Source organism: Lepus europaeus, chromosome 4 (genome assembly GCF_033115175.1).
Source record: "Lepus europaeus isolate LE1 chromosome 4, mLepTim1.pri, whole genome shotgun sequence".
In the NCBI taxonomy this organism is placed as follows: Eukaryota; Metazoa; Chordata; class Mammalia; order Lagomorpha; family Leporidae; genus Lepus; species Lepus europaeus.
Window position 1 is genome coordinate 144489141 of NC_084830.1, and position 12445 is coordinate 144501585.

At 54.2% G+C, this 12445-nt stretch overlaps 1 protein-coding gene across 2 annotated transcripts in view; it reads right to left on the reverse strand.

Annotated features, from left to right (window-relative positions):
• Positions 1-11978, reverse strand: part of PCBD2 (pterin-4 alpha-carbinolamine dehydratase 2) — a 52717-nt gene extending 40739 nt beyond the window's left edge. The window contains exons 1-2 of one of the 2 annotated variants that reach the window (XM_062189113.1): positions 11895-11978; positions 9639-9770 (exon numbers count right to left, since the gene is read on the reverse strand). In XM_062189113.1, the coding sequence (XP_062045097.1) occupies positions 9639-9770; positions 11895-11978 (216 nt within the window). Of the gene's footprint in view, positions 1-9638; positions 9771-9844; positions 10982-11894 lie in introns of those variants that run through there. The other variant, XM_062189112.1, reaches the window with a different exon arrangement.
• Between the last annotated feature and the right edge of the window lie 467 nt (positions 11979-12445).

A 12445-nucleotide genomic window follows, 5' to 3' on the forward strand; every position in this document is an offset into this window, starting at 1 on the left:
TCATGGCAAAGCAAGTTGAGCCCCTGCCTGTGATGCAGGCATCCCTTCTCAAGTCCCAGCCACTCTGTGTCTGATCCAGCTCCCTATTAACACACCAGAGAAGGCAGCAGAAGATGGTTCAAGTACTTGGGCTCCTGCCACCCACATAAGAGACCCAAATGGAGCTTCAGGACCCTGGTTTCAGCCTGCCCCAGCCTAGGCTGCTGCAGCCATTTGGGAAGTAAATCAATGGATGGAAGATCTCTCTGTCTCTGTCTCTCCCCTTCTCTCTGCAATTCTACCTTTTTTTTTTTTTTTTTTTTTTTTGACAGGCAGAGTGGATAGTGAGAGAGAGAGAGAGACAGAGAGAAAGGTCTTCCTTTGCCGTTGGTTCACCCTCCAATGGCCACCGCAGTGCGCGGCGGCCAGCGCACTGCGCTGATCCAAAGGCAGGAGCTAGGTGTTTATCCTGATCTCCCATGGGGTGCAGGGCCCAAGCACTTGGGCCATCCTCCACTGCACTCCCAGGCCACAGCAGAGAGCTGGCCTGGAAGAGGGGCAACCGGGACAGAATCCGGCACTCCAACTGGGACTAGAATCCGGTGTGCCGGCGCCGCTAGGCGGAGGATTAGCCTGTTGAGCCACGGCGCCAGCCTGCAACTTTACCTTTCAAATAAATACCTAAACCTTAAAAAAATTTTTTTTAAAATATGGCTTGGAATGCCTGCATCCCATATCAGTGTGCTGGGTTCAAATCCCAGATCTGCTTCTGATTCCAGCATCCTGTTACTGTGCCCCTGGGAGGCAGCAGTGATGGCGTGAGTGCTTGAGCTCCTACCACAGATGTGCAAGACCTAAACTAAAAGACCTAAAGTAAAGACCTAAACTGGCTTCAGGGAGGCATTTGGGGAGAGGACTAACAGATGGGAGTTTTCCCTCTGTCTGTCTGTCTCTTTCTTCTTCCCAAAAACATAAATAAATGTGGCAGCATTGTAGCACAGCAGGAAAAGCCACCGCCTATGACACTGGCATCCCATATGGACACTAGTTCAAATCCCAGCTGCTCCACTTCTGATCCAGCTCTCTGCTACTGGCCTGGGAAAAGCAGAGTTAGATGAACCAAGCACTTGGGTCCCTGCCACCCATGTGAGAGACCCAGAAGAAGCTCTTGGCTCCTGGCTTCAACCTGTCCCAGCCTCCACCATTGAGGCCATCTGGAGAGTGAACCAGCAGACAGAAGATCTCTCTCTCTCTCTCTCTCTCTCTCTCTCTCTCTCTCTCTCCCTATAACCCCTTCAAATAAATAAAAATAATAAAATGCAAAAAGAAACTGGCAAGCATTTGTTTAAAGATTGATTGATTTGAAAGCCAGAGTTACACAGAGAGAGAAGGAGAGGCAGAGGCAGAGGCAGAGAGAGAGAGAGAGAGAGAGAGAGAGGTCTTCCATCTGCTAGTTCACTTCCTAATAGGCCACAACAGCCCGAGCTGTGCCGATCTGAAGCCAGGAGCCAGGCACTTCCTCCAGGTCTCCCATGCGGGTCCAGGGGCCCAAGGACTTGGGCCATCCTCCACTGCTTTTCCAGACCACAGCAGAGAGCTGGACCAGAAGCAGAGCAGCCGTGACTAGAACCGGCACCCACATGGGATGGCGGCACTGCAGGCGGCAGCTTTACCTATTACACCACAGCACCAGCCCCCAAACATTTTTAAAATACTTTAACTATTTTATAAAATATTTAATCTTTCAACAGATGCATTACTGATTCATAACTATGTTATACACAAAAAAAAACCAAAACAAACAAAAAACCACAAAGCTCGACTAATCATCTGCGATGACAACTGCGGAGACGGCCACCACTGCCCTTGCAAAGGACCCCAGAGACTCTGGCCAGCAGCTCTCCTCTTCCTATGTCACCATACCTCTGACTCCGGTCAGTGCTTCCAATGTCAACCAGAAGCCCAAAGTCAGATTCCTCAACCAAACATTCGTATAAAGTCCGTCAGTGTCGGTTAACTGTCAACTGCTCTACAGCAACAGTCTCTCCGGGCACACTGAGAGAAGCATTTCACAAACCCCAAAGTCACATATGGTGCTAGCGAGGCCAGATGCATGCAACTGCGCCTCCTCCATCCCCATCCCGGCTCCAGAGGGCTTTCAACAGCAGCAGTCACAGCAACCAAAATGTGAATGAGATGGACAAAGCAGAGAACAAATAAGCTTGGGCTTTGACAAGCAAACGTTCCTAAACTTTGACAAGATACTAGACTGACTACATGAAGGTGCCATTTTTTTTTTCCAAAGATCTATTTTTTTTATTTGAAAGGCAGAGTTAGAGAGAGAGACAGGGAAAGGTAGAAAGAGATCTTCCACTCACTCGTTCACTCACTGAATGGCTGCAAGTGGCAGGAGCCAGGAACCAGGAGCCAGGAGCTTACTCTGGTGCTCCCACATGGGTACAAGGGCCCAAGGACTTGGGCCATCTTCCACAGACTTCCCAGGCACATGAGCAAGGACCTGGAATGAGCACCCAGGGGTTTAACCAGCACCCATGTGGGATGCCACACTGCAGGCAGTGGCTTAACCTGTTATGCCACCATGTCAGTCCCAGGAGGTGCCGTTTTTGAAGGTCAAAACCAGCTGAGTGGGGCTGATTTTGTGGTGCAGCAGGTTAAGCCATCCCCTGCAACACCAGCATCCCATATAAACACTGCTTTGAGTCCCAGCTACCCCACTTCTGACCCAGCTCCCTGTTAGTGTGCCTGGGAAAGCAGCACAGAACAGTCCAAGTAGTTGGGTCCCTGCACCCACCTGGGAGACTCAGATGGAGTTCTGAGTTCTCGGCTTCAGCCTGGCCCAACTCTGGCCCTTGCAGTCATTTGGAAATGAACCATAGAATGGAAGATTTTTTTTGTGTCTCCCTCTAACCTGCCTTTCAAATAAATAAATAAATCTTGAAACAAACAGATGAATAAGCCAGCTGAGCATCAGCTGTGGGCATGATCCAGGGTAACACAACGGGGTGCTCTGCTGGGCAAGGCACGGGAGCTCCTCCTCCGGGAACACAGGGATGACAGCGTGGTCCCTTTCTTGAGGATGCAGCCTCCATCACCGGTGAGAAACTCCTTCCATCACCTAGGACCTTCAGGCCCCAAGTCACACGCCTGCTCCTGGTTTCCACACTGAGCAGGATGACAGCCCCAGGTACCCCGCAGTGAAGGGACGGAGACAGTTTCCCCAGGGGGGTTGCGCTGCTGCTGGGCCATTCTGGGCTCCTTCCTTGGAGGGCTCCACCTGCTGGCATCCGGAGCAGCTGTTTCCTGGGCTTCATAGCCTCATCTTCAGCACCTCCTTCTAAAACTCAAATGTCTTGATTTTCTAAGCTTCCCATTGACCCCCAGACATGACAACGTGTGACCAAATGTACCTTTATGGGATACTTGCACACACATTTCCAACAGGCATCTCCCTCTTTCAAAGTGCACACCCTGCAGCTTGCAAACCTAGGAATGAGTTCACTTGCAGACCTCTCCCTCCTTCCACACAAATGCCACCCCCACCCAGTCTGCGTCCAAGCACTCCCAGTGTGTAAAGTCCCAGCATCAAGCTCTGGAACCTGCATGCTGTCTGCTCACAGAGCATCACTGTCACCATGGAATTGCCCACCAACCCAGGGCAACCGCACACCTGTGCGCAATGCCCCAGGGGAATCTCACGTTCAAAATTAATAAATAAATCTTTTTTTAAAATATTCTTAAATTGACAGAGAGAGATCTTCCATCCACCAGTTCACTCCCACAATGGTTAGGGCTGGGCCAGGCCAAAACCAGGAGCCAGGAGAATCTTCCAGGTTTCCCACGTGTGTGCAGGGGCCCAAACACTTGAGCCATCCTCCAATGGTTTCCCAGGGGCACTAGCAGGGAACTGGATCAGAAGTGGAGCAGCCGTGTTTCGAACCAGCACCCATATGGGATGCCAGCATCGTAGGTGGAGGCTTAACCTGCCATGCCACAACGCTGGCCCCTATCTCCAAATATTTCTAACCACCACAGCTATCAAACAAATTTGGAATATTTGCAACTGACTGTATCTTAGAAGAAAGCCTCTGAGAGAAAAGATGTTCAAATGCATTTTGCTGCCTATTTATTACTATAGGGAAAATCTAGAATGACACAAAGCTTTGAGAAATCAGTTTTTCATCCAGGGTCACTGAAACTGTTCCTAAAATGTACAGTTACTTTTTCACAGTAATAAAAGACTAAAATAAAGCTGTGATACCACTGTACACACACTACATAAGCAAATCATTTTTTAAAAAGTTACAGCCAAACCCTGAGGGCAACCATACTCCTAAGACTCTTACTGCAATAAAATGAACACTTATGAGGGATAGAAAATGAAGCAGAATGTTTTTATACCCTTCCCTCCAGTAAGAGTTAAAAAGCACACAATAGGGGTCGGCATTGTGGCATAGCCACCACAATGCCAAAGAAGCCATAGACAACCCATCAGCAAAGAATATCTATTCCTATAAAACCTTATTTACAGGGGCCAGCACTGTGGCGTAGCAGGTAAAGCCACTGCCTGCAGTGCCGGCATCCCATATGGGCGCCGGTTTAGATCTCGGCTGCTCCAATTTTGATCAAGCTCCCTGCTATGGCCTGGAAAAGCAGTAAAAAATGCTTCAAGTCTTTGGGGCCCTGCACCTGCATAGGAGACCTGGAAGAAGCTCCTGGCTCCTGGCTTCAGATCAGCACAGCTCCAGCAGCTGCAGCCATCTGGGGAGTGAACCAGCAGATGGAAGAGTTCTCTCTCTCTCTCTGTCTCTCTCTAACTCTGCCTTTCAAACAAATAAATAAACCTTAAAAAAATAACTTATTGGCCGGCACCGTGGCTTAACAGGCTAATCCTCCGCCTTGTGGCGCCGGCACACCGGGTTCTAGTCCCGGTCAGGGCGCCGGATTCTATCCCGGTTGCCCCTCTTCCAGGCCAGCTCTCTGCTATGGCCCGGGAAGGCAGTGGAGGATGGGCCAAGTCCTTGGGCTCTGCACCCCATGGGAGACCAGGAGAAGCACCTGGCTCTTGGCTTCGGATCAGCGTGATGCGCCGGCCGCAGCGGCCATTGGAGGGTGAACCAACGGCAAAAAGGAAGACCTTTCTCTCTGTCTCTCTCTCTCTCTCACTATCCACTCTGCCTGTCAAAAAAAAAAAAAAAAAAAAAAAACTTATTTACAAAAGCAGGCCAGGGTTGGGGGGAAGCCAGCAATGTGTTGTGATAGGTTAAGCTTCTGCCTGCAGCGCCAGCAACCCATATGGGCACCAGCTTGAGTCCAGGCTGTTCCACTTCTGATCCAGGTCTCTGCTAATACACCTGGGAAAGCAGTGCAAGATGGCTCAAGTCCTTGGGACTCTGCACCTACATGGGAGACCTAGAAGAGGTTCCTGGCTTGGACACACCATTAGGGGAGTGAGCCGGAAGATGGAAGATCTCTCTCTCTCTCTCTCTCTCTTTCCCTCTCTCTGTAACTCTTTCGAATAAGTCATTTTTTAGAAAAAGCACATGGTAACACCCAGCATGGGACGCACCGAACGGACAGGAACCCTGGTTCTGGCCGTGGCTCCCAGAGTTTGCAGAGCCAAGGCCAGGAGAGGTGTTGCTGCCCAAGCTTGTGGAGCATAGCTGGGTGTGATCTGACCCTGGTGCCATCTGTACATGGAAATGCCAGCTCCTAATAAACCAGTGTAGGCACAAAGGGCAATGATGGACATCCACGCACATCTGATTTGCATACACGGAGGGCTGCATCTAGAAGCTACGTGTCCAGGTTAGGACAACAGGTATGTGGATTTAAAAGTCAACAGCATTGCCAAAAGTCTCCCAAAAAGATCGAGCAGCTTTTCACCATCACAGCTGCACGTCCTCTAGGGCCCAGGACCACGTTTGAGCCCCTTCCTGGCATACACACCCTTGTTCCCTTCACCCTCTGTTCCTCCCCGCACTCATCTGGCCAAAGTGCAGCCCTGTTAAGCCTGCCTGCACCACTGGCAGCCGACCACGGCCAGACAACACATGCACCTTCACTTGAAACCTTCGACCACAAATCTGTACTGACACCAACAGCTCCACAAGCAGCCACGTCTCCCTCGAGACAGTTATCCTAGTAGCCAAGGCGACAGTCCCACTCGGTCTCCAGCTCCTGACCGCTAACGCTCTGCTCCTCCCTCCCACCCCTCCTTGCTCATCATCGACATCACTGAACACCTAGGAGTGGTAAGAGAACTCGCTCTTCTTCCCGGGATGCCTGTGGCCGTCCACCTCCACCTCGGCTCACACTCCACTGCCTTTCCCGTCATGGTGAATAAACCTCTCCTGCACCACCACTGCCATCTGTACCCTGTCCTCTCTTGCCCAGCCAGGACTGTGCTCTCTCCCCAGTGTCCCCTCTTGGATGCACCTGCTAACCCGGGATCTCAGACCTGACACAGCCAAAATACCGCTCTGAACTCCCTACTCTCCCTTCCCACGGGGTCTTTCCCAGCTTAGTACCTGGTACCAATGGCATCTTCACCCTTCAGCTTGAAACAAAACATTGGGGTCATCCTTGTCCCTCTCTTTGTATCTTGAAACTACATGAGACGTCTCCCATTTCTCCCCACCTCCTCCGCTAGCTCCATCACCTCCTATCAACGTGGCCCAGGCCACTGCAGCAAGCTCTTACAGGGCCAGGCAGCTCCCCCCGCTCCCGGTAGAGTGAGGGTGATCTTTTAGAACGGAAGCAAATAACAACACGTTCCTAATTGAAATCCTCCAACAGCTTCCCTTCACAGCAGGCGGGGAACCTTCTCCACCAAAGGCCATTTGGATATTTACAAGATCATTCACGGGCCACACAATACAACCAACTTAAAAATTACAGCCTGCTATAGATTTACTGAATTCCAAGTCCCATCTGTGGTCGGTCGCCTTGGCAGGACCAGACTAGGCCTTATTTGGCCCATGGGACCAGATGTTCCCCACCCCTGCTTTACAGAGTAAGATACAAATTTCATACCACGCCAACAAGGCCCCGTGCTCCTACCCCTCCCCTCTGTCCTTCCATTCTCGAACATTGGCCTCTGGCTTCAGCTAGTCCTACCAAGGCCATGGGCTTCAGAAACCCTGCACCTGCTGGCCTCTCCACCCAGAAGGCTCTTCCCCCACACCTCACACACTGAGCCCTTCCCTGTTACGGGGGCCTCGGATGTCCCCTTCCCACAGAGGCCTTTCCAGCCCAGCCCATCTTAAGCCATGCCCCGCCCCCGATCACCCTCTGCCCCAGCACCCCACTTCATCCTCCTGCACGGCACTCATCCCCACCGGAAACCACAACAGCTATTCACAAGCTGACCGCCATCTTCCCCAGGAAAATGGGAGCTCCACGTGCTTAGAATAGTTTCTGGCACAGAAAAAATGCTTAATGAAAGTTTGTTGAATCAATGAATAATAAACATGTATGGTAAACATTAAACCCATATTTTAACAATTTAACTGCGTGTACAATTGCCATACTGAGAAAACTAGACCTACAGAGAAAGAACCAAGTAAAAAGCAGTAGCAGTGGGAAGTTATTTTATTCGTATCATCCTATTTTATGTTGCTGTTCCAACAAAAAACAATGGTTTTTCTGTCCGAGATGAAAGATGCGTGAGGGTCGCTCAGTGCCAGAGGTCACGGCTCGCGAGCCCGAGAAAAGCAGCTCCCCGCATGTGGTAGCTGGCGTGGCCCCGTGTCAGACAAAGGCACTCTGTGACCGTGGTGGCTGCGACACAAACAGGACCACTCTGCAAGGACACACAGACACGGAGAAAGGTCGCTGCCCGACCCACACCCTGCTCCCAGCCGCTGGGCGACTCACTGCCCCGTCCTCTGCTCTCAGCTGCAGCCCTGCTCCGCCCCAGGCTCCCTCCACGTAAGATCAACTAAAACGCTGAGTCACACAGCTACCCACTTCCCGACAGCATCCAATCTGGAACTAAGTCCCGATTCCTTAAAAATCTCCCAAAGTCCCTGGCGCCAGCCCCAGCCCTAACAAATCTTCCCAGCCTCCTCTCCCTCCCTGAGATGCCCCGCGGCTCCGCCAGGCCGTGCTCCCTCCCTGCAGGGAGCACAGAGCCCAGCTTAGCCAGCTGGGGACCTGGTTCTGGCTGTCTGTGGCCGCAGGGCCCTGACAGTGGTCACGACACCAGTGGACACTGTACGTGCAGAAGTCACAGGAGCCAGGCTGAAAACCAAACAGACCCCAGGGTATACGCTCGAGGCTGGCTCTCTGAACACCTCCCCGGACACCAGCCGATGCTCTTGTCACCTGCCTCTTTCTCCCAACACCGGGTGAAGCGAAGGAAGACGTCTCGTGAGCAGTGTGACAATGCATCAGCCACCTGAGCACAGGGCGGCGTGGTGCTGGGGGGCTGACTCATGGGCAGAGCCCGAGGCAGCACCGCTCAAGTACTTTAAGCCACATGTTCAAGCCCAATAAATTAGCCCGGGCTTAAAGAAGTCAAGCTGTACGCATGTAAGAATTTTAATAAGCTTGGAAAATGCTACCTAGAGCTTATGCACAAGCTTACTGTACCAATGGGATTCCCTGCCACCAGCCGCAGAGTGCTAAGCCCCTGACAAGAGCTGTCGAGCACGTGGGGCAGCAGGGACAGGCAGTCTGCCTGGCCCAGGTTTCCTCTGGAGCCGGGGACTCAGCAGAAGCTGGCCGCCAGATGGACGGAGAACAGAACAGGGCAGCGGCTCAGCGGAGCCAACGGCACTCACTAGGAAAACACAGCGAGGGCTTCGCTGGTGGAACTCTGGTGCTCACACGCCCTTCTAGAAATGAGCAAACACGGTCATCAATGTCTGCATTTATCAAATGCCTGCTTGTACCCAGAACCGTGTTGGGTACAAAAGAGAGTTATTTAAGCAAACACGGTCTCTGACTTCTAGAAGCTGACACCTAATATAAATAAAAACAAGAAATCTGTCCAAAGGATTACTGAACTAACTGAACAAACATGAAACGGTCAGAGTCAGTTCCCTGCTATAGACACAGCGGGGCAAGACCCAAAGGGCAGTCACGGGAGATGACTCTGTAAGCGGGGTGCGGCCCACGTGGAAGCTACCTTGCTGAGGCTGACTCTCCAAGAGGAAGGACGAGTTTTACGAAAAGCCTGGGGGGAGATGGCAACAGCTTGGGAGACGGCTGAGTGGCAGAAATACAACCACAGGAAGAAGGGAAACTTCACAAGGGCACGGGGAGAGTGAAGCACACCGGTCCCATGGGTGTGCGTTTCCCAGTTTTACTCGAGGCCCCTTCCCATAAACAACGAAGCTCTCGCACCCTCTTCGAGCGTTATTCAAAATTCTCAGACACTAAATATCCTCATGAACACCCAATCAAAGAAACGGTGGCTTCAGAATTCGACTCTCCAAATAACTCAAACCACCCCTCCCCCCAGCAAAGGAACAACAACTGTCACCCAGGAAGTCATCAGTCACTGAGTTCCCAGGGGAGGGAGGGAGCTGGGATCCTGGTCCACGTGGGACCAGACAACCAGCAAAGTCAGAGCGGGTTACAGCCGAGGCTAACAGAAAAGAGCCACGTAACCAGCAAGCATTCACAGTAATTACCTGATTAAAGTTTTTGAAGGAGAACTCTTTGTAGATGGCGTCTCTCTCGCTTAATTCCGCCCATCCTGCTGCTTTGAGGTCAAGTACGGCTTCTCTCCTCTCCTCCGCCGTCAGCCACTGAGCATCCGCCGACTGCAAAGAAAATGCATCACATTTCTGACAGCACAGAGGTTTACTTGAACTCAGCTAAACTTGTAGCTCTTCACCTTAACGCAAGATGCAGAATAAGGTCCCAGGGTAACAAATTCCAACCGTCTTTCACCCCACTGTTCTCCAAAGATGGACAAAACCAAGGTCAGCTCTGCAGGGAACATGTGGCCTCCACGATACAGGGTCCCCAGGCCCACGCTGCTGCCTCTACTTCACAACTCAGCTTCCCTGGAGGTTAAGGATACAAGCAGACCAGGAATGCACCCAGGGCTCCAAACCCCCCGTCCGCGCTCTTTGCATGGGCACAGACCACCTCGCTAGCCTGTGCTGCCCATTCACATGGGTTTTCACCATGCGGGATTCCTGCTCCTTTTCTGTATGATGAAAATCAGCCCCACCTACACGGGGCTCTATATAATTACCGGGGGGCCACAGAGCCCCTGAGCCACGGGCTCAAAGTCCGTTCCCTGGTGGAGTGAGTTCGCGACACGCTTTTCTGAGCACCAGGACACGCTCCTAGCACAGGTTGGCCAGGACACTGTCCAGTCCGAAGCCCTCCTGCGCCCAGTCCACCCTGTCCCTCCTCCCTGGTGACGACATCCCAATCCCAGGCTCTGCTGCTTAGCGGGACCACATGTCTTCAGCCGCTCTGTTTCTAAACATCACAGCCAGCGAGCTAACCCTAACTCTCCACCAGAACTCGGGGATCTGGGTTCGCATCCCAGCATCAGCGCCAGCCAAGACCCCCTGCCTCATCCACCCGCAGGCCCACCACAGGCTCAGGTGAGAGAGAAGCCACCGCCCAGAAAACAGAAACTCCTAGACTCGGGGCTGAGCGGGGTTCTCCAGGCTCTGCACCATGAAGCTGCCACTCACTGCCTGCTCCAGGATCCCACGCATCTCTCTCGGATACTGACGCAAGTTTGTTCCATGAAAAGGAAAAAGGATGCTGAAGAACCACTTTCCTAGTTTCTCCTCCTTGCTAGGTCACCTACCTTTCCCCAAAACTGACAAAAGAGAAAAATGAGAATGTTTGCTACTTAAAACACGTAAAGGATTATTATGAAAAACAGCGCACCCTTAAGAACCAAACGAGTGGGTCAGAGTCTGCATGAAGTGGAATAAACTGTGCCCACTGCCAAAAAAAAAAAAAAAAAGAACCATCAGAGGGGCCAGCGCTGTGGTACAGCCGATAAAGCTATGCAGCGCCAGCATCCCTGCTGGGCTCAAGTTTCAGCCCCCACTGCTCCTCTTCGAATCCAGCTCCTTGTCTATGGCCTGGGAAAGCAGTGGAACATGGCTCAAGTGCTTGGGCCCCTGCACCCACATGGGATATGGCGAAGAAGCTCCTGGCTCCTGGTGATAGTCTGGCCCAGCCCTGGTTGTCGCGGCCATTTGGTGAGTGAACCAGCGGATGTAAGATCTGTCTCCCCCGCGCCCCCCCCTCTGCAACTCTGCCTTCCAAATAAATACAATAAAAATCTGTATAAAGAGCCCTAAGTGTGAAGGCACACAGCACAGAGCCAGGCACGTGACAACCACCGGCCCCCATGGGCTCACTGCTGCCTTCCCAAGACATCACCATTGCACCTGGTCGCCAGCACCCTGGGCAGAGGTATGCCCTGACACACGCCGAGGTGACAGCACTCCAGTCGCGCCGTGGACTTCGCTATGGTCCATTTCTGTTCCTCCCGCAGCGCCCAGTGGAGCAACCGAGGGAACACGCGGGCGAGTCGAATGCTGCACTGGTCCACCAGGTGGCGCTGCGCGGCCAACCAGGAGAGGCGGCCGAGGCCCCTCGCCAGGGGGAAGCCGAAATCCAGGGGCCAGCCCTCGGCAGATCACCGAGAACCGCGGACCGCCGAGAAGCCGCTGGTCACGGAGCGCCTCGGGTGCCCCTCGCAGCGTCCCCACCACCGTCCCTCCACACGGAATTCGCGCTCGTTCGTCTCCGGAGACCGCGGCCGAGGACCGCGCGACAGACGCTGCGGGCGCGCCCCGGGTCCCGCGCGCGCGTCGGGCAGGTGCCGGGTCCCGAACCCGAGGCCCAGCCCACCTCAGAGCCCGGCCGCGGCCGCCCCTCAGCCGGCTCCTCCCGGCACTCACCATGGCCGCGAGGCTCGGGCTCCGGCGCCACAGCGCCGCCAGCCAGCGCCGCGTCGCGCCCCGCGCCCCGAGCGCCGCCGCCATGGCCTCCCGCCGAGGGCTGCCCGGCGCGCTGCCTGCCCGCGGCCCGCCGCCCCCTGCGCCCCGGCCCTGCGGCCCGGCCCTGCGCCGCCTCCCCGCGCGCCCCGGGAGCCCAGGGCTCCGCACGCAGCCCGCAGCCGCGAGCTTGGCCGCCCGCACCGCGGCACCCGCCGCGCAGGCCCAGGCGCGGCCCGGGCCCCGAAGGCCCCCAGAGCGTCCGTGGAGTCCGAGGCGCTGGGCCGCCCTCCGGACGGGCTCCTCGGGCCCGGGCCTCGACTCAGCCCCGTGCGGGGCGGTGAGCGGACGGCGCGCCGGGGGCCGGGGCCTGCGGAGATGAGCGGCAGGTGAATTCGGTACTGGCGAGGGCGGCGACCCCTTTGGACAGCCGTGGACTCGAACCCCAGCGGCGCTCGGTGGTGAGGGCGTGGCCGCCGGACCCCTGAGCACACTGGCTCGCCCGCCCCTGCCCC